This window comes from Podarcis melisellensis (genome assembly GCF_964234715.1).
Source record: "Podarcis melisellensis genome assembly, chromosome: 7".
Taxonomy (NCBI): Eukaryota; Metazoa; Chordata; class Lepidosauria; order Squamata; family Lacertidae; genus Podarcis; species Podarcis melisellensis.
Window position 1 is genome coordinate 48,350,641 of NC_138539.1, and position 22,845 is coordinate 48,373,485.

The 22,845-nt window shown below is 39.1% G+C and overlaps 1 protein-coding gene across 12 annotated transcripts in view; it reads right to left on the minus strand.

Annotated features, from left to right (window-relative positions):
• Positions 1-1,455: 1,455 nt before the first annotated feature.
• Positions 1,456-22,845, minus strand: part of PPP4R1 (protein phosphatase 4 regulatory subunit 1) — a 35,067-nt gene continuing 13,677 nt past the window's right edge. For all 12 annotated transcript variants that reach the window (XM_081918058.1, XM_081918061.1, XM_081918057.1 and 9 more), the window contains 16 exons: positions 22,063-22,205; positions 20,832-20,978; positions 19,411-19,518; positions 17,764-17,829; positions 17,122-17,280; positions 15,848-15,978; positions 14,770-15,281; positions 8,740-8,915; positions 8,469-8,567; positions 7,489-7,674; positions 6,249-6,410; positions 5,827-5,927; positions 4,773-4,893; positions 4,544-4,678; positions 3,931-4,072; positions 1,456-2,549 (listed from right to left, as the gene is read on the minus strand). In XM_081918058.1, the coding sequence (XP_081774184.1) occupies positions 2,386-2,549; positions 3,931-4,072; positions 4,544-4,678; positions 4,773-4,893; positions 5,827-5,927; positions 6,249-6,410; positions 7,489-7,674; positions 8,469-8,567; positions 8,740-8,915; positions 14,770-15,281; positions 15,848-15,978; positions 17,122-17,280; positions 17,764-17,829; positions 19,411-19,518; positions 20,832-20,978; positions 22,063-22,205 (2,552 nt within the window). In that variant the 3' untranslated portion in view covers positions 1,456-2,385. The remainder of the gene's footprint in view (positions 2,550-3,930; positions 4,073-4,543; positions 4,679-4,772; positions 4,894-5,826; positions 5,928-6,248; positions 6,411-7,488; positions 7,675-8,468; positions 8,568-8,739; positions 8,916-14,769; positions 15,282-15,847; positions 15,979-17,121; positions 17,281-17,763; positions 17,830-19,410; positions 19,519-20,831; positions 20,979-22,062; positions 22,206-22,845) is intronic.

Sequence of the window (22,845 nt, forward strand, 5' to 3'; positions counted from 1 at the left end):
CAGTAAGGCTTGCTTTTGAATAGATGTGCATACATTTGCACCGTTAATTTGCAGTCAGCATTGTTGCTGCTTCATGATAGGTAAAGTAAATATTAAGCAGCTGTCTGTGTGGTAACACAGTACCAAAAAAATCTGGCAAGTTTGACATGTTATGATCAAAACGAGTATGTTTTTCCACTAGACGGCAGGTGATGGGAAAGAACAAGCTGAAAGAAAAAGATTAGTCCACCACATGAATATGAAGAACTGGTTGAATTAATCACTGTACATTTATTCTAACACTTTTATGAAAGCAAGTGCAGGTTTAAACATTTTTTTAAAAGGCTGCATGAACTCAGAAATGGGTATGCTTTTTTCCAGATTATGGTGCTTTCTGATAGATAATATGGGGTGCACCAAGTGGTCAGATGCTGCAACATTGCTAAGTTAAGCAGCTATAGACCCTTGGATGAGAAACCACTGAAACTGTAAAAAGCAGGGCATGAATACAACCATTAAAAAAAAGCCCAAAATGTAGCTCAAGGAATAAAGGAGCCTATAGTTCTAAAAAAGATAAAAAGAGCACTTCAATACAGAAACATACCAGCATTAGACACACTGAAAAAAACAATACAAAAACAAGTCAAAGGAAGGTGGTAGGGGCAGCATCATGGCTCACTGTGAACATTCTCCAGGAGACTGCATGAGATTTAGGACGCTGTCTGAACTTGAGCACCCCATGCCACATGGTTAAAACCCAGCTTTCCTATTCCATCAGAGCATTAGTGTGCCATACTACTTTCAGGCAGCCTAGTTTTCTAATACTGATTATCAGGCCAGGATCTGGCCATGAAAACTTGGTCTCTACGGATTTACAAAGTATGTTTTAGTTCAAACAAGTTCAACACAGTTCTTTGAAAGCGCAGCTTCTCAGAGCTTCCAAATAACTAACACCGTGGTTTTATCTGAACATCACAAGTTGAGGTAGTAGCGTATGCGTATAAATTCATGTATACATAGACAGACACATATATATGTGAAAGAACCGATATCACTAAACATAGTATATCGTAGTAGGGAGCTGCTACTACTACTATATGAAAAAAAATAAGGCAGAACCAGCATTCGTTATGCATTCCCATGATTTTCACAGCCACTTTGCCCATCGATAACTAGCCACCATGAACATGTGCAGCATTTGTCAGTCCCCTGTCCCCTCCATTATGACTCTTGAACCAAGCTTTCAGCCTGGGGACATACATACACAATACCAGTTACACACATTTCTTCAGAGTAGGACATCCACCTGTCCTTGGGTAACAACACACACTCTCACACACACTCACCACGAGAAGTTAAACACACAATTTTAGACCCACATATCACCATCAGAACAGGAAAAGGAGAGACTTGATAAAAGCATTCCCTATTTGTAAGCTTTTATACGGTATTAAGAGAAGGAGATTTCATTCACTCTTATTAATAAATTTTCTTTTTATTTGGACAAGGAGAGAACATTTTAACACAACAGTTTGAAATAGCATGATTAAAGACTGCAGTCCTCCCAAGAGTGGTCACAGATATGTACAGTATATGAAGAGCCGATCATGATCTAGTTAAAAATACCTGATGTGAAGTACATGTGCTAACAGGTTTCCTTCAGGTCATGACCAGCATGAAAAACACATTAGGACACAGGTACTCAGTGGAGTTTTCTGCTAATGAGTACAGCAATATGCTGTGTTTAAAGGTTTACAATCAAATTCTTGTTAGTGTTAGCACTGAGCCCTTAAGGGGAGAAAACAAACACCAAATCTCTACTTTTCCCTCTTTTACACACATCAAAACTATTCACACTTAAGGAGGTGCCCAGCTGCATACAAATTAAGTCTTTTCAAGGATAAAAACTTTTAATAGCTAATACTGGAGGTGTCTCTTGCTTCTTGGTACAAATCTGCCTTTATAGGGTATGAGAATTTCAGCTATCAGTTCCTAAGAGGGGGAAAGCTTGTTACATTAACTCCTCAGGAGAAAACAAATGCCGGTCTCTGGAAATCACATCCCTTCTACACTGAAAATGCTCAGCCAATTCAAGTTTCACATATTCAGGAAGACAGAAGATTTAAGGCTCTGGTGGCAAATACAATCCTCTGAGCAAAGTTGTTCTAAAGTCAAGATTCAACAGGTAATGTTTATTTTTATTTTTCCTTGACTCTTAAAATCCTTGGTCTCAGGTTTAGATAACATCCAACTGAAGTTAAAAGTCTGGCAAGAAATTCCTTCCTCCATGGGAAAAAAAGAGGTTTCAGTCATCCATTTTAGGAGCACTTGAGGATTGCCCTGCGATTTTGTAATGTTTTTGGTTTGTTTTTTAATTAAAATTATAGCAACATTCAGGGGCTACTTTTAGTAAGTTGAAGAGGCTGTGCTCATGGCATCATCTGCAATTTTGGTACTGGCAGGGTGGATACTTGCAAAGTATTTTACGTCATTATCATTATCCATTTGGAGGGCCACAATTGTCTGCTCCACTGCTTCTTGGTGAGCACTGACACATGTTAAAAAATATTCTGTATGGAGAAAAAGCAAGAGAATCTTTTTTTATAAAGGAGAAGGTAGCATCACAAAATATATGCTTCTTATAAAACCCCAAATTAGGATGCAAAGTCAATGCTATTTTTTTTTGCTGCCAGTACAGAACATTTATACAAAATGCATACAAAGACTAATATTTTAAATCATTTATATATATTATAATTTGGCATAAACAAACAAACAAAGGACCATGTTTATGACTGGGTTGCAGAAAGTATACAGCACAGGCTCCCACATTCTGGCTCAATTTTAAGGTGTTAGTTATAATCAACATTCACTGAGAAATCTGTGCTGCATAAGGTTGAGCAGGGAAAAGTCACTGATCCTTAAAGCACTGTACTGGATGCCTGTGACCTACTGTGTACAGCTTAGGACCCAAGTACTTAAAGGAATGCCTGTCCCTTACCTACTGACCTTTGTTTTGAGATCAGGAGGGGAGACCCTGCTCTTGATCCCACCAATGGGCATGGTCCTTGATAATGTGGCACAACACAGGGCAATGCCCCAATGGTGGAATTCTTTCCCTGGGGAATGGCAGTTGTCCCCTGTGCTGCTAACGGCATACTTCTTCACCCAAGCTTCACTGGACCTAGCAGTGTTACCAATGTGTTTGTTGTCTCGTGCTGTTGTTTTGGTTTTGTAGTTTTTATACGTTTTAACTATGGTGCATAAATGGCTGCAAAGGTGTAGAATGCAAGCAGAATAAATAATACTACCAGCACCTCTTTACGTTTTTCAGCCATGTCTCAAGTGAAAACTCCTGCCAATTGGATATGATTCCTCTATGGGTAGCTGACCTGGCCTGCCCCAGCAACTTTTCTGGTCCTCTAGGATTGCATCAGTTTTGGTGTCAGTGGCAAAAAGGAAGGGGAGAATAGAGACTGTGCTGAAGTGAACAAAGCCCAGCACCCTGATAGGAATGCAAATCATGCAGAGAGGCGGCCATAACCCCCGTTCTCAGCTAATGTAGACCCTGAAGTACTGGCCAAGGCTGAATGCAACTCTTAGGCCAAAAAACCTAGCCACTCCTGCTCGAGAAGATGCACAGAATCTTAAAGAGTTTTTCCATGTGAGGAAGAACCTTTCTTGGAGGCTTCCTGTGTTAGAATTTCCATTTCTGCTTCCAGTCTGGTACCTAGGAAATTCCCACAACCTCCTAGATGTTAACTTTTTTTCATCCCTTGTTACAAGTATTTCAAACATCAGGAACCAGTCCAGAACAAAAGATGTGCTTGAGGAAAAAACAATGGCATGAGAGTACATTTACTAGCTAATACTACACTGTAAGGATGCACACAGGAAATGTGTGATTTCTATAGAGCAGGAAATGCAGCAAGAGTACTTGAGTCCACAAACCTTTCTCTAGAAGCGTTTGCCTTAATGTTTTTGCAAGTAGGACTCGAACGTTTGGAACTCTATCTGAGGCCAAGAGCAGTAAATGGGGCAATAGATGCTCAGCAAACTGATCCATTGGTAGGCAGTCATCTTCTATGATAGTCTGAAAAGAAGATAAAGTAGCTGTTTTACTTCCCCGAAAAGCAGGAGCAAAGCCTCTAAAATAGCAATAAAAAGCAATAAAATATATTCTATAGGGTCATTTTGAAGCTCTCTTCTTTTTGCTTTCTTGGATTTGGGGCTGCTCCCCACCCATTCCCCTTCTCCACTGATACACACAGCTAGCCATCCACATGGAAAGCTTCAAGGAGACATATTTTTGGATAACACACATTAAATTAGGACAAGAGAATGATAACCATCATTAGGCTCAACCTCCAAAAGCTCTTTATCTTTTTGTAAGGTGCGGAGTTCACAAATACTATCCAGTTAGCTACTCTTACTAATTTCCTATTGTACCCATGATCAAACTCTGGAATCCAGAAATAATTCAGTGTTGAAAATGGAAAAACTTGTAACTTTGTAGCAGTGGCTGACATGTCAAGAAAATAGGAAAAATTCATGAATCTCTTACCTGGCAAATAAAGGCGAACGTTTGCCTGCCAGACCACTTTTGGCACTTGCAGAACGTTTCAACCAGTTCATTCATGAGATCGACCACAAATGTTGGCGGTGGAGCACTATACAGCTTCTTTACCATTTCACTAACCTAGAAAATATGCAAAGAACCCAATACATGGATTACCTGCTAAAATGGTTACTAAGTCAAATTCCATTTTTAACGTTTACATTATAGTTCATACCAGTTTGAAGGAAATCCAACGAACAGAGGAAACCTTGTCTGCACAAAGACTGAGAGCTATAGGTCGTAGGTAATCGTATATGTCTCTGGCACTATACAGATCTAGAAGCAAGATCAGCTGCCTACAAAAATAAAATAAACAAAGGACTTAAAATTGCTAACCAATCATGAAAATGAAGCTATGTGCTGCAAGCAAAGGGGAATATTCCAAGAAGAAGAAGAAGAAGAAGAAGAAGAAGAAGAAGAAGAAGAAGAAGAAGAAGAAGAAGAAGAAGAAGAAGACCCCACTTTATCACTACCCTAAGGAGTCTGAAAGCGGCTAATCTCCCTTCCCCTCCTCCCCTACAACACCACACTCTGTGAGGGGAGTGAGGCTGAGACACTTCAGAGAGAAGTGTGACTAGCCTAAGGTCACACAGCAGCTGCACGTGGAGGAGCGGGGAATTGAACCCAGTTCACCAGATTACGAGTCCACTGCTCTTAACCACTACACCACACTGGCTCTACACACCACACTGGCATAGAAGAGCAGAGATGTGGGTTCCAGCCTGATTGAGTAGTCTCTCTGAAGAAAAGCTACAGTGCAGAAGGAACTCCCGGTATCTTACCACCTGCTCTAATGGCCACCAATTGCTACTGGAGTGTTCATTCATTATAAGGCACCTCAGCAGCCTCTTTCTGGAGCTGAAATGGAGCATGCCCTTGTGCTGCTGATGGGGTGGAGAGGTTTGGTTCTGCTCTTTCTTAGATCTAAAAGATCCACACACTACAATTCCAAGCATGCTTACTCAGCAATAAATTCCAATGAGTTGAATTTTCTTGGGACTAAGTCCCACTGAACACACAAAAAATTACTTTTTACTTAACTATACATAGACCCTAAGTTTCAGCCTCTCATCTGGCAAGTGGAATAAAAAACAAGCAGCTAGTGGGTCTTTCCACTAGTGGGTCTTCTCAGAACCTAAACTGTGCCCAAATAGAAGTGGTATTGTAATTCTATATTAATAATAATCAGGTCTAGCATTTAGACAGCATAGTTTACTACTAAAACTTACTCAGCAAGTTCTGCTCGGAAACGCCAGTTCCTGCTGTTATCGGTGACTAAGAATTCCTGAAGCTGGTACAGATATTCCCGCCTTTTATCAGGGTGAAGAAGCTGGAAAAATAAAGATGAATGTTTTCAGAACCATACAAATTATAGTTGATTGTAGTTTATCAAATTATAGTTGAATATAGTCTATCAAAAAATGAGGCTATTCCAAAATTTCTATGAAATATCCTGGAACAAGACAGTAATGCAATATACAATGTGAATGATGGCAGAAATTAAACACATCTTCGGTTTCATCACATGATATCCATCAAGTTTTACTAAATAATAAAAGTTTATAAATTTAATTATCTGTCACCACAGAAGTATGCATACAGGGAGGAGGAAAAGGGATGATTATTTTGTATGCATAAAAGGAATATGTACCTTCAGAAAATCATGCAGATGCTTAAGCACACCAATTCTGACTTCATCAAGGTCCTTTAAGAAGCCATTGAAGACTGGAACCAGATCACCAGCTGTAAGCTGGTCTCCAAGAATGACTGCAAGTTCATGTATAGAAAATGCCAACGTTCTTCGAACTTTCCACTAAGAGGAAACAATGCACAAGGCCAACTTGTTAGCAAATCATACAACTTATTCAATGTTAGGGTTAGATTTGTTGCACAGCCAAGAGTACAGCTTGATTTGAAGGCTGGAACAAGACAAAAAGGAGACGTGGTTGCTTCCATGCATCTCTTCTTTCCTCTGGTGAAGTCTAGTAACATAAAACCCATGTTGGACATCATGGTGCACTGGCAAGTCTACCCTGGCCTAACAAAATTTTCAATGCAATTAAATCACATTATGCATTTTTATTTATTGGATATTACTGGAAACAGAGGAGATGTGGGGCTGTTTTCAGCAAAAAGCCAAGCATCTCTCATATCTGGTTCTGCTACCATGTTACAATTAATCAGTTAACTTACAATCAGTTAACATATTAATGCAGTTACTATTTACTGCTGAGAAAGGGGCTGGAGACGAACTTTTTATTTGAGTGCTAATATATAAAGATTTATATACCACCCATTCTAGCCCAGATGGAGCCCAGTTGGCTGAGCCAAGCCTAGTAGATCTTAAACCAGCATAAGCCCTGGAAAAGGGGTGTGACAGGGGCTGGATCCTAAATCTGATCATCTTGGTCATGTAATCTGGCAACCCAGTGTAAATTAAGCCAGTAAACAGGATGGTGTAACTCAAATACTATTTTAAAGGCTTACTTTCCCTTTGTCAGCCTTAAGCTGACTTAGCCAGCAACAGCCTTGCTGCTGAATGGAGTTTGGATCTGGAGTAATTTTATGCCATCTTAATTTACACTGGTTTGCTTTACACTAGCCAACTATGTATAGGATTCCTCCCCTGGAAAGAAAAATATGATAAAGACATGTGCAAATTCTCCTTCCAGGACACAAGTAGTTACCACCCCTTCCCCTCAGATATCCCTATTCTCAGAAAAAACATCAAGAATGCCATAGTAATGAGAAGCGGCTCAACATTTCTGCTTTCCCATTACATTAAGAAGCTCGGACTCGTTTCTGGAAGACTAGAGAAGCCAAAGCATACAATTTCAAATTGCACATTGTATCTAAGTATTTTCAGGTCTTATAAAGAGCTATAACATTACCTGCATGTCAGAGGCTAACGTCTCATAAGTATCTTTCAGACAGTGCCAGTTCTGTCTACCTAAGGTAAGTGCCACACCTGGAAGGCTGTAGGCACAGTGCTTTGCAATCTCTGTATCAACAGTCTGAGCTCGAGAGGGATCAGTCATGGATAAATACTGGTCCAGCAAGGCCTGAGGTACAATGTCCTAAAACACAAAGCAAATGAATTTAAGCGTATGTTCTGAAAAAACTACATCGCCATAAAAAATAATTAATTAAAAATGTTAAGACTGCAGGGAAAGAGAATGGAAAAGAAAATTCAAGAACTATTTCTTAGGTTATGTTATTCTTCTAATAACCAACTTGTTACAAGTATAAATGGGAACTTTTTAAGGAGAGCAGGAGCGAAGTTGCTCACCTTTCAGCAGAGCTGATGGAGGGGCCCTGCAGTCCCATCTCCCTCCCTCTCCTGCAGTCCAATAGGACGCCTGCTGATGACAGTTGAGGGAGAAGCCACAAAATGAGGATGGGAGTCATGTGCTGCCACATGTGCCCTAGGTCCTGAGAGTACAGAGTACAAGGGAAACGGTGACTCAGGGCAACGGGATTAGCTACCACCTTGCTGACTATATGGGCTATGATGTTTCTGTTTTGCTTACAGGTGCCTGAAGCCATTAAGGCAAAAGGGAAACAGAAAAGCTTGTACCTAGTACAAGCCATCTCTCTCACACACTCACTAGACCGGTGTGCAGTTACTGTAACAGAAATTCTTGCTGACTGCATGTACAGGTCAGATTTGTCTCAAGGGGACAACAGTAGTCTGAGCGAGGAGGATCAGGTTTCAATTTTAAATTTCGAAGTTCAGAATTCTTTTAAAAAGAGGGAGTAACTTACAGTGCACAATTTAAGCAAAGTAAAAATTATACTTACAGGTGTCGGATCATATATTACATGTAAAATTACTTTTAAGTTGTACAAGGAGAAAACTCTTTAAAAATACCTGAATTTTAGATTTTTTTTCTTCTTCAGGGCTGAAACTACTATTAGTGCTAAAGTCGGAATCATTATGAATATAACGCAGAGCAGATTCTACAATGTCCTGTGGTGGAAAGTTAAAAACAACAACTTACAATGCAGGCATACTCTGCAGCACTATCCAATGCATATTTACTCAAAAGTAAATCCAAAGCATATGAAAATGAAGTTACTTGTTTTCTGACATTAACTGACAGGTACTCAAGTGATAAAATTCATAGCAGCCAAATATTTACCTCAGCAGTATCATTGATTAAAGGCACTGGGTCATCCTGAATGGATGTAAAGCTCAGGTGATCTTTGATGCTCAGCTCATTCTGAGAATCCACTGACTTGCCAATGCCTGCTGTCGTTTCCTCCTGGGGGTCCAGGCTTGAGGCTCGAAGGGCAGCAGAGAGCACCTCCACTTGTGCTGTGCATGTAAGGAAGGGGGCAAGCAGGTCAAAAACTTGTTCTACACCCATTACACAAACATTTCAGTGGTGTAGTAGTACTTCCCCCACACCCTGCTTCATATTCCATTAACACAGCAGTTGAGAACCTCCACTGATGGAAGCAGAGCCTTTACAGAAATGCCCTGTGGCCATGGAATGATCTTGCTGCTAAGGTGTAAAGTCTTTAAATGGTTTCAGAAAGAATTACAACACACTTCTGGTTAAGGATGGAATAAATCTGTTAGGTAAACTTTGGGAATACGCAGACTCTGGTTTTATGCTGCATTTTTATTGCTTTTAGTATTTTACCCTGATGATGGCATGTAATCTGCTTTGTAAGCTGTTCCGAGCTTATGAAAAAACATCCTAACAATGCTCTAAATCAGGGGTCAGCAAGGTTTATCTTGCCTGCACCGGATTGGTCCCGTGGAGATCCCTCCGTGGGCCAGAGCGCATGCCCCCGTAATTTCTGGCGTCTGCGCATGCGCGATTTCTGGAGCCGTGGAAGTGAGTCCCCGCGCTGTGCCGGTTTAGCGCAAAACGCGAGTGGGCAGCTCGGTTTGGGGGCAGCCCGTGGGCCGGTCAAACGACCTTCACGGGCCGCTTCTGGCCCATGGGCCTTAGGCTGCTGACCCCTGTTCTAAATGAAAGCTGTACGACAGTGCGAGATGCAGTTCCATTAGGGTTTCCAAGCATGCATACTCAAAGATAAGAGTAAATAGGTGAACAGGCAGTACACATTTGGAGGCTACCAAGGAAGCCCTTTACTTCTTTCTGCAACCATGTGGACTCTTGCAGCATTATTTGGCCCCTAAAAAAACCAGGGAGTACTATCTGGCTTCTTACATTGCTAGATATTTCTCTTCCTTCCTAACACTCCCCACATCTTGGTAACCTTCTCATTTTTCCTGCACTTTGGAAACAATTCAAGGCATTATTCCTTGTTTTAAGTTCATAATTTCAGAAATCCATCATCTTATGGAGCCACCTAATGCCTTTAAATATGAAATGTTATTTCTTCAAAATGTGCTGAGAACTGATGTTTCTCAGTTCTATTTAATTTAATTTTGTTTATTGCATTCACATTGTTTATTATATTTTAGTTATAACATAAATGTAAGTAAAACTGAGAAGCTACAATTCTCTTACATGGCAGTCCTAATTCTTTGGTGTGGATCTGAAAACAAACTTTCAGCCGTCATAAATAGTTTTGAAAATGTGAAACAAAAATAACTAAAAAAAGAAACCAAGAATTTATTTGACTTTTAATTTTCATGATTATGTCTTTGGCTGGTATTCAACTAAATTTTACTCAGAGCAGAGCCAATGAAATTAATGAACCTGACTAAGTTAGGTCCTTTAAATAGGCTCACTCTGACCCCTTGCATCAGCATTTTTCATTTGCTTTCTAAAATCTTGCATATTTTGATAGCAACAATGTAGGGGTATATATAGTATTGTCTACTCATAGCTGATTCAAAGACCTGCATGTTCATGATATGCAAATTCTGCTAATTTATACATCCAGAGTATTTAAAGTAGTTATGGAGCTTTATCTCATTAGATATTTTCTTCTGTTCTTGTAACTGCACAAATTGACCACCATAGACTATAGGCATCAGTAGTGGCCAACAGACAAAGTTGACTGTATGGTTCTCCTCCTGCTACACAGTCAGCTGTATTAGTGGTTGTTATATTCCGCAAAGAGCTGAAAGAAGCAATTCATCCTGGGGAAGCCATTGTTTCTGGCCATTTGCCATTTGAGACAGGGGTCACTGTGTTAGTTATGTTCTGCCTAGGTTTTTAGGCTTTTCAAAAGACTCGGGGGGGGGGGGAGCAGAATCTTCTTTTGAAGAAACCAAACAAAGCTTCAGTGTTAAATATGCAACTATAAGAACCGAGACACTGGGAACTAACTGGTGACTGAATTAGGATTTGCTAGGCACAACTAAGCAAGTTTTGGTGACATGAAATGCATGTAGCCATATAATGAATAATAAAAGCATCCATATAATAACAGTAATGATAACATACTCTGAATGCTTAACTATTTCTCTATTCACTACTTTATTCATTCTTGTGACATCCTTAAAGAGATGCCAATTTTATTATCTCCAATTTGAGGGGAATGGGGAAGGAAAGGAGAGACAGAGAAACTTGCCAAAGGCTGTCTAGTGTCACAGTGGGCAGAAGTTAGATCTAGATCTACTTGTACATGCTTAGCAGTAGATTGGCATGGGCTTCTGATTCCCAATTGCGTGTGAATAAAAGCAACAAACTGATACCTCTCCCTGCCACCCTAAATTATACTGCTGAAATGTAGAAAGCTTGGGGTAACCCAAATTAGAGTTTTGTGTGAAAGATTGTGAGCTCCATTCAGGATGCCTAGGCCCCAAATTATTTTATGTGCCTGCCTCGTGCACTAGGCAGCTTTGAATAGATCTTGGGGTTTAGTAAAAAATACAGTATATTTTGCAAGCCTTAAGTCTGTCTACCCTGGTGTAGTGAACTCACAGTTGAGGTGATATTTGATTTTAAGACAGTTTGGAAAGCAGCCTCTCAGGTATGATTTTGATTAAGGGATTAACGCTTTTGCAAAGGATTTTAAAAGATTTTTAAAAATGACTGGTAATACTGTGTGATGAGTTGTGAGGTAGGGTTCAATTATTCAAAGGAACTAGATACTGCAATTTCAGGACCATTTTTTTAGGTCCTGAAAGTGAAAGAATTTATTGTAAAACTTTAAGGAAATAATAATTTGGGGGCACCACCCCCAATAATTTGGGGGCACCACCTCTAATTGGTACTGGCTTTTATCCTTGTCTGACTCTGCAACTTCATGTGAATCATACCTCGGTTAGCATCAATACCAAAACACATTGCTTTTGGCTCCTTTCCCATTCAGTTGAAACTTCCCCAACTCCCCCGGTTCAAATCAAAATGTATCTCTCTCAGACTACCTAAAACCCGGCGCCTACCAAACCATTACACGAGACATGTCATGCTGTTCTCTCTAATGCAACATGTGCATTATATGACATTGGCTGTGACAACCCATGTGATTTTTATTAACATTTATTATGTAATCACATCCAATGTAGTACTGTGGCATTAAAAAGCCAACATGTTAGCCACTACAGGGAATAAGATTAAAGATTAAATAAGATTTGAAGCACGGGGAACACGGCAGATGACTGTAAGGGCAAAGGAAGAAAGGCAGCAGAGACAAGTATGGCTTTAAAGGAATATAAATGTGTACAAGTATCTGAGAATGCGATGGAAAGCACTTTCATCTACTTATTAAAACAAGCATAAAATGAGGTAGGTAGTTAGAGCTCAGATCTAGTTCAAACTGACCTTAATAGGCTGGAGAACTGGGTCCAAATGAACAAAATGAATTTTAATAGGGACAAATGTAAGGTTTTATACTTAGGCAGGAACAGCCAGCTGCATAAATGGGGGAAACCTGGCTTACCAGTAGTACCTTGTGAAAAGGATTTAGGGGTCTTAGCATGAGTAAACAGCAAAAAAAGCTTGTGCATCAACAGAAGTCTAGTGTCCTGATCAAGGGAAGTCATAGTACCGCTCTATTTTGCCTTGGTCAGATCACATTAGGTTATCTGGGGAAATTTCAGGGCAATGATCTGTTTAGTCGAATTCAGGGTTTCCTAAACGTGGGTCTCCAGCTGTTTTTGGATGACAATTCCCATCATCCCTGACAACTGGTCCTATCCTACCAGCTAGGGATGATGGGAGTTGTAGATCAAAGCAGTTGTCAAGTTTGGGAAGCCCTGATTTAATTTATACTACCTCTTATTTCCTTCATTTAGTAAATTCTATTTATTATTTTAGTTGTGTGTGTAGTTGCTAAAATACAATGCTTGCACAGCAATACAACATCCTCCTGTTTTTTTATCATCTGCAGCTTCTGTTTCCTGAAGTGCTCTTTCTTACTTCCTTTCTACTTCACAACACAGTAAGTTGCTATGTGATTACTTCACGGAGGAGCATAATTTTAAAACGCTTCCTGTGGTGCATTCGCATAGGGAACATTTCTAGTATTGAAAGTCATCTAATAGATACAATACTTGAGAAGCTACTCAGTAGTACTCATGTTGGCAAGCTGCCTGCAAGTGAAAATTCATTTAAGCAAATCCGCTGTAAAACACAAGGGTGGGAAGCTTCCTAATAAAGTGTATTTTGAGATTCTGTATTCAAACCCAAGCCAACTGAGACTATAATAAGCTGTCCAGAGTCACTATTTGGTATCTGACATCATTAATGGATCAAGTAGTTCATTTTCTAGCCCATTTTCTGCAATTAACCATTTATGGATTAAATTAGTAAATTAGCACAATGACCAACGGGAGTAATCCAAGATTCAAGACATACTTGGAAGGGCTAAATAGTAGTAATGAAATGGACAAACTGGTTTTTGTTTTGGATGTAAGAGGCAGCTGACCTGTTTCTACCATAGTTCATAAAGAGGTGTACTGCAACCAACACCCCTAATATGGTGATGGATCCTGCTACCAGAACTTTTATCTTTCATATGAACATAAGAAGAGCCCTGCTGGAAAAGGCCTACCTAATCCTGCATTCTGTTCTCACAGTGGCCAATCAGATGCCTATGCAATGTCAACAAACTGGACACATGAGCACCCTTCCACTCATGATTCTCAGCTAGTATAGAGGTTTCTGGAACTGATGCTGAATTACATTACACTAGCTGTCTCAGACCCAGCACTGCTTGGGAATTCTAAGAAACAAAACAGTGAGTACCGTCTTGAAATTGGTGATGAAAATTTGCACAGTTTTAAAGGGTTCAGTACGCCATCTTGATTCAAAATGGTGTCCAATTATATCAATAGACAAAAACCTGCCCCTTGATCTCAGGAACCATCATGCAAGCTTTCTTAAGAGGTGTCCAAATTCAGAGAGATGAGCTATTGTTGTTAGCCACCCTGAGCCCGGCTTCGGCTGGGGAGGGCGGGATATAAATAAAATTAATTATTTATTTATTATTATTAATTATTATTATTAATTATTATTATTATTATTATTATTATTATTATTATTATTATTATTATTATTAAAGAGACCACCTTCCAAAATACATGGTAGATTCAGCAGCACCTAGGAACATTCAGTAACTTTACAGAAAAAAACTGCCAAGAAGTGGGTTTGTAAACCAGTCCTGAGGGCCACTGTATTCAGGTGGAGACACAGATTTCTGCAAATTATTATGAAATACAACCACATAAAGACCTTCACATGCCACACTATATTTAAAAGTGAAGTGGAATAGGGATCAAGAGGCATGTTCCATGACATTTCTGATAGCAAAATAGTCAATGAAATGCAAAATGTTTGCAGCCCTTGAAGGTTCCTGGAAATTAATCTATATAGGGATGGTAGAGACCTTGGGCTTGCAGCTTCACTTCTAACATACTGCAATATGTTGATATAGTTGGGATTTGATACCCAAATCACTTTTTAACAGGCAGCTTAACATTTAAACCAGGGAGTAAAATGGCCAGGGAAAACTGGCCCAACTAACTTCTAACAATTTATCCACTCTGTAATTTAGATCTTTGTTTGAAATCAAGAAAAGGAAATGGAAGGACAGAAGGGGGGGGGGGAGTAGTGGTGCAAAACAGAGACCTAATTTTCTTGATAAGTAAGCATAGTGTGTTTGCATAAATCAAGGCTATTTACCTACAGGATTCTAAGATTCATTTCAGTTTCAATCAATTGGCCTTAATCTTTCTTTTCTAGGCATCTAATTCACACCTCACCTGGAACTAGGAATGTATTAACATGTATTAATACCTTTAACATCTGGATCATCTATATGAGGCTCCAAATTTTCTATCATTTCTTCCAACTCCTTCCTTGTAGCCATGGTAACGTTTGAAGAAGCTGATGCAACAACTTCCTGATCTCCTTCCTGAGTTTCTGAATCAAGTGTTTCTGCAGTTTCCTGAAGTTCTAAATCAATATCTATCTTGAGAAGTGGAGTCCTCCAGAAATTGAATGAGTTATATAGCTCTTGATCAGAAAGGGGTTTTTCCTGGGAACTCGGTGCAGGTGCTGGCAATACTGCTATACTACAGCAATCAAAACTTTGTTCGTTCTTATTTGCTGCTTCTTGACATGATTCTGAAGACGAAGTGCAATGAAACATTGTCTCAGGCAGGGAATGAACCAACATGGAGTTACTCTCTTCCTTGTCATTTTCAAGGGTCTCTGCAAAATCACTCTCATCAGCATCTAAAGACAACTCTGTCTGGCTTTGTACATCATGTGTTGGGATATCTTCTGTATCTACAATTCTTTCATTGCTGGACAAAGAAAATAAATGTGTGTGTTATCTACCATAGTGGTTATAAAGACATATTTGGCTACAACATGGGTGGTCAATCTGCAATATGGAGGTCACAAAGGGGGAAATGGTGGGTGGAAGGATGCTGGGAAAAACAAGCAAACACAAAATTAAAGACACGTGTTACACCAAAGCACAAGGAGCTGTATGTGCATTGTAGTGCAAAATAAACTGGCCTCAACTTCTGGCATAGTTAGTCACTGCTGGTCTACACAAGGACACTTGTGCCTTTCTTAGTTGCTCACAAACAGGCAGCATCAAAATTAAGGTCCTTCAAAAAGAATGAACATTTGGCACATATATTCTGTATCCACAATTTTTTCATTGCTAGACCCAGAAAATGTGTATGTCTAATAATCAGAATGGTTGGGTTGTTTAAAAGAAAGATTTTTTTAAACCCATCCTACCTCAGAACTTGGGACATGAAATTTCCTTCATAATGGTAGAACATACAATCAAAGTATTAGTAAAAAAAAAAAAGCTAAGAGCCAATGAATTTAAATGAAATTAATAACCAATCCATACCTATGTTCCTCTGCAAGGTTCCGATCCTCAGTGTTTTTACATTCTTCTTCTTTAAAAAATTGACCACTGCTGGATGGATTAGCGAACGTTGATATAAAAGGCCCCAGGGATTGAAAGGCAGCTTGGCGGACCTAGAGTAATGGATTCCAGAGAGTTCCTTTAAATATAGCTGCTTGTAATGAGTGCTCCAGCTGTCAGAAGTGGAAACATCCTAAGTTCCCCAAGGTATGCTGCAAGGAAATCTTGCATCTTGAAACAAGGCCAACAAGTGGGACATGGGAATGCATTATGCTCACAGCCTCAAGAATATTACATTACAACCGGGTACATACTTGAGTGTCACACCAGTGTCTAAATACGCATATTAAAGTACATATCTGTCTGCAGAAGAATATTTAAAAACTCTAGAGCAAGGGTGGGGAACCTGCAAACCCTGCAGATGTTGTCAGACTCCAGCTTCCAAAAAACCTCAGTCAATATGACCAATGGTCAGGGATGATGTTCTTGGACTACAGCTCCTGTCTGGAGGACCACAGGTTAGCCACCCCTTATTCTAATCCAGAGAAATATTGCATTATTCACATATATTTCACCACAATTTTACTATAAATTCCTACATTACATTTCCATCCATATTCAGAACTTACAGAAGTACACATCTCTTTAACAGAAGAAATCACAATTTGTCAAAGCAGATATTAGACTTGGGTGAGCAGGAAATCCAAAAATATTTTCAAATACCTATTTTAAAAGCTAGAGAAGGAACCAAGTAACAAATACAAACCAGATTGTAAAGTGTTTAATAGATATATATGCATTTTCACATCCTGTTTCCTGCCCAATTGTTTATTCGTTTGTCAAACCATCTTAAGAACCTCTGTACACTTTCACTGTACATGGTTATATTTACTTTCATAATAGAAGATTTCATTTTGGGGCATATACTTTTACTTTTGGTTCTGACAAATAACAGCACTGTTCCTTACGCTTTTTCAAAGTAGTAAAATATGTTGTGGCATCTAACAAATAAGTAAAACGACAAAAGTATCTGGACATAGAGTTGCCTTAAAATGCTAGCCCTAATAGTTATTGAAAACATAATCAACGTCTACAAAACACTACAGGGGATGGAGCTTCTATACCTTGCATAATACATTACCCCCTTCCACATGTCAATGGTATTATCAATACTTTAAACATTAATTAAACTCTCTCAAAATAATTGTCAAGAATCTTGCAAGAGGAGAAGGGGAGCTTAACAACTGACATCTTACCCATCGTGAAGGGTCACTGATAAGGTTAATAAAAAGTGTTGATAATTTTGTTCGCCGGACCTCCTGTGATGTGGCACATGAAACAGCCATAAAACATTCAGCACAAGCCTTCCGCACACCCCAAACATTATCAGAACAAAGCTGAAAAAATCTAGGAAGCTGAAAAATACAAAGCATAACACAAATTTTCTATGGATAATTTAAATGAGGTTTTGACTTTCTATCTTGACACAATTCCTCATAAACTTGTAAAATGTTATAGTGGAAAATTATTAAGTGTGCTATGGACAAGATTAAGACAAGGGTGAATTCATTTTTTTGCTTCCTATGTTTGGAATTGCTTTACAATATTGTTTCCTTTTGGTATTAGAAAACCATCCCATCATCTCACAAAGAGCTTAAGCTACTCCGGTAAGCTACTCCACTCAGCAGCATTCTGTACAACTTGTAGCTTTTCGGACAGCCCCACACAGAATTCATGTGTAACTGTGGCCAGGATATCTAGGTCCAGGAATGGCCGTAGCTGATGCACTAAAACTGGTGAAAGGCATTAATGAAATCTAGCATAAATCAGTGTACTTTGGCTCCAGTGATTTTAATAGGAACTAACTGCAGATTTTCAAAACCTATTCCAGAATTTACCAGCATTTCTTCAGTGGCTTGCTGTCCAACTACACTACAGATGTCACCAAAATTGGCTGCACAAACCTGAAAAAAACAATACATTTATTATAATATGGCACCGAGCAGACAAAAACTATTCAAAAAAGCAAGACTGAGGTTCTCAAACTACAATTTTTGCAATCAACTGTAAATCTATTGCACTGGACCACAGGTTTACTACTCACAGGTTTACTACTCACTTCAGTTCTAATCTTGAAAGGTAGCTAATTTTAAAATAGGAGATACAACTTGATATGAACAAGAAGTCTTGCTTCCCTACAAGTTGCAGGAACAAACTGGTAAAGAGCACAATTGGTTTGGGGAGAATGAGGATGGATCTCATTTCACATTTAGCTGTTAACGAATCACCAGATTTTGAGTCAAGAAAGAATTTCCCCCTAAAGTTCAGACTTTACTTGCATCTACACCATACATTTAAAGGACCCTTCTTCCACCTTAGGAGTAATGGCTTCTCCTAAAGAATCCTGGGAACTGTAGTTTGTCAAGGGTCTCTGCACCTTTCACAAAATATGGTTTCCATTACTCTCTGGGAAAAGCCATGACTCTTAAAGTGGTGGAAGAGTGCTTTAAATGTTTGGTGTGGGTATGATGCCAATAACAAATGTGGAGAAATTTGCCCTTCCCATAGTGCAGCAATGGCTCATTTGTTTGTTATCTGCTCTTGTCTTGCACTGATGTACCTCAGTACTATGGACTTTGTTCTGCTTTGGCCAACAAACTGTGTTGTATTGGTCATCTGTCATGGATGCTTTAGTTGAGATTCCTGCACTGCAGGGAGTTGGACTAGATGACCCTTGGGCTCCCTTCCAACTCTACAATTTTATGATTTGAAGAGGAAATATTGATGTATGTAAGATCTTGCCTTAGAGTAGCTGGGCTGATCTTTATGTTCTTCCTGATCCTTCCCAGCTTTATGATACTAGCATTTTAATTTCGGGATTCCATCATCTTTGCAGAATAAAGTGAGGATAGGATAGCAGTCAAGTATTATCATTCTAATGCTTTAATTTTTACAACTGTTTGACTGGACAATATTCAAAGTATGTGCTCTGGCGAGTCAAATGCCAAACCCTAGAGAGTATCAGCAACAGTTGACGTTTACTTGCTGCTCCATTTGCAGTGATGTCCTGAAAATCCTTCATTTCTGCCCTGCCTTGCTGTGAATGGAGCCAGTGAATCCTGCCCTTCCTCCAAGAAATGCAAGATGGCATACAAGGAGTTTCACATTTTTAGCCTCTTAGCTACCATCAGTCATGGTTAGCTACTGAGATAATGACTGACTAAAAATTACCCACTGAGCTACCTGGCAGAGGAGGGACTTAAAAGTCATGTCTCCAGAGTCCCAAGTCATATTTTCTAGATGCCACACTGACATCTTAAGACAATGGCTGTTTATGGCCATAATCGTTACCTATAGTTTCCTCATCCATTCCAATAAACAGGAAAGACCTGCATATACAAAGCTGCCAAGAGATCAGTGCATTCACAAAGGAGGTTTTGATTCCTACTTAGAATAAATGCTTTCCATTTCCAAAAAAAGCATGGCTAAAATTCTGGCAAGGTAAAGAAGGGAAATAAGAGATTTACAAAGGAAAAAGGTCATACCTTACGAACATGAAACATTCTGCAGTCACAGCACATCTCACAAAACCTGGGAAGAATGAGCCTCTCTGTAATGTCCTTTCCTACCATAGAGGCCATTTTGCACATTATCTAATTACAAGAAAAACATTGATTATGCATCTGGTATCACTGCATTCCTAGATATGCAAAAATTCCTGCTTGTAATCCAATAGCATTTTTATGAAAATGTGTATTACAAAATGCTTAATTAGTGTTTTCTCTTGCATCCTCTCTGTACATTGAAACAAAATGCTCTTGCCAATTAAAATTAACAGAAGGCAGATACAATGAAAAAATGTTTCTCTTGGTCTCAGCTAGGGGCTGCCTACCTTTATGGTCTAGTAGTAGTATTTTGAATTTTAGGAAAGCACCATGGGCACCAGTCAAAAAATGGCTGGTGGTGGCATGACACAACATAAGAGCACACTCATTGCTGCTTCATGCTCCACCCCTTATGAGTAATGTGAGAAGTTAGCTATGACCTTTTAATCCTGAATGTGGAGATTATAAAATGTTGATTCCCCCCCCCCATTCCTACCAGGGAAAAATCTAGAAAATGGTTACACCACACACCACACTATGTCTTGCATAACACATGCACATGTTCACCACACACAGACAGACCACAGACACATATGCATCTGCCTGCCCAAGTGCATCTCTCTCTCACAGACCTACCTGCAACTCCCCTCCCTACTCACACACACCAACCATACATACATACATACATACATACACTGGTACCTGAGACTCCTTTGGGAGGAAGGATGTGATAGAATTTTAATAAATGCAACTCTCTCGCACAGATCACACATACCTCCCCCCACTCTTTCTCAGACACAGACCACATTTGTCACTGACCAAGTATGTGTCAAAGAAAGTGCCTGCTGCTAGCTTTCAATGGCTGTTGAGCTACAGCCAGCTGAATGAATGAGGTGAACCCTTTCACTCCTTTTCCCCCGCCACCAGACATTGACAAAGAAAGAAATCATGGGTGAAATAATTTTCCTTGTTTGCAAGGCCCAATAAGACAGAACAAAGGCAATTAATTTTTTTCTAATTATTTTCTAATTTGAGTTCTTGGTCCACATTAAGTTCAGTGGATGCAATCCTGTATAGTTTGGATGCTTTATTCCATGGAAGTTAACCAGGAGTTTAACAACTTGTGAGCAGGATTGAAGCATCACCATTCTTCCATTTCCTCTGTTCTTGGTCCAAAAAAAGTTTTATGATCTCTGAAACATGCTTATTGCTATAACTACACCATTATCTTAGTCTGCAAAGCACTAGTTTACATCTCATTCATGACAAAGGATACTCTATGGGAAAGCAAGCATGTTTGCTGTTTAGTAAATCCAGATAATTAATTAATATAGACAATGCAAAGTCATCCTCCAACTTACTGCCACAGCCTCTGTCTTCACATCATCATTGCTGTCTGGAGCCGTCAGCTCTACAAGAACTGGGCATACTTTGGCCTCCACATCATATCGTTCAATAAGTTCTTGCTCTAAAAGAACAAGTAATGCTGCCTGGCTTGTTTTTCTCACCTATGTTTAAAAAGAAGAGAGGAAGGGACTTGAATTATGTTTCCACCTGTGCCACAAAGCTTTAGAACAAACATTTTATAAGACAGCAAGAACTAACTCCTGTGAATCGCTTTCAGGCTCCACTCTATATTTACCTAGGAATGTCCCACTGAACTCAATGGGCCTTATTTCTGAATAGGATCTACACAGGATTATGTTGTCTGGGATATTGCCATACACTGTTAGTATTTATTTCCATGAATTCTTTAACATATGGAATGATACCATTGTAAATCTTTAATTTGATAATATTTATACTACTGCTACTATGTAACACTGGTCAAGTACCACTGCAAAAGGCACTAAAGAGAACACAGAAGTAAACAGGTTATTCATACAGACTAGCCTTTCCCAGCATGATGCCCTCCAGATGTTTTGAACTATAAGGACATCGGTTTGTGGAAGACTAATATAAATTGTTTAATTTAATTATGGAGTCTGTGACACAAATTTATTTCAAAACTCTTTAATTTTAGTTGTTGGGACATTAACTGATCCAAATAATTGTGAAATTTCAAAACCACTAAACTGCATTGTTTTTCCCTCCCCTGTAGTGAATGTTCAGGTGTCAGCCCCTATGGGAAGGGACCTGTCATGTTGCTACTTCAAAGTCCCATACACACTGATGCTGTTATGTAAACAATTTATTTGGATGAGTATTAACATGGTACTATTAAACGCAGGTACCGCTTACCAAACACAATGCATTCTCAGGAAACTGTTTATTAGAAGAGCATTTGCATAACAAGCTGGCAATTTCCATTATTTCCTGCAGGAACATTTCTAATCCATTATCCTCCCCCCCAAAAAATGGCAGCCGCCAACCAGCAAAACATAAACAAGTATGGAGTGGACAAATTGTGGCTATTCGGATATCTGAATCAACTGTGCGTGTAGTAAGGTTTGGGAATAATTGTTTATGTTCAGGTAAGTGAATTTTTGGATAACAAGTGGGAGGATTGCAAGATCTGCATGCAGTTTATTTCAAACATGTAAAATCTGTACACAACTGTGTAATTATTCAATAACTTTAATGAATTCTCACCTGGTTGTTCTGGTCTGCAAGGTATCTCACCACAATAGGCAATAAATATTTTGAAAAAGCGTAAGGGATTGAAGGCCTGTTTTCTTGACAAAACATAGCTATATGAGGCACCTGTTCCATCAATTCAGCTCGTACTGTTGGCTCTATTGATAAAAATGTCAAGATGAACCAGTAAATCATATGTTATCGATCTCCTGATCGAAAGTCAAATACCTACTATAATGCAGTACTAATAAACTATCTCTAATTGGTCATAAAGGAATCGTTTTGTATTCAAATTTATTACTTCATGAATTAAAAGTTCAAGAGAGTCACTAATCCTTCTTGTTTTGCAAGTAGTATTAATTGTGGAATTCAACTGATGTCCCTGTGCTCACCAAAGTCCTTTTAATCCAGAGGATGCATCTGTTAAGTGGAATAGGAAGGGTGCAATTTTTGCCAATATCCCCATCCCACTGCACTTCCCTACCACTTTCTGCCTTTAATCTGCCTTTAATACCTTATGCCAGTCTCCATTTTTCTCTCATTTTATGGTCTCCTTGTTTTCCTGTAAAGCCTCCTTGCTATTAGGAGCCATTTTGAAATAGGTATTATTTTGATCCTTTTCTAAATATTCTTTACAGTGCTGCCAGCAATAACATGAATTTGGTTTTATAATCATGATCCTTCAGCAGCTGCAAAGCAACAATTGCTTTTTTGAACGAACTACTGAGGATACTAATAGCATGGAATAAAGAAAGAAATATAATCTAGTTCATCCACCATTCACATTAACCACCCCAA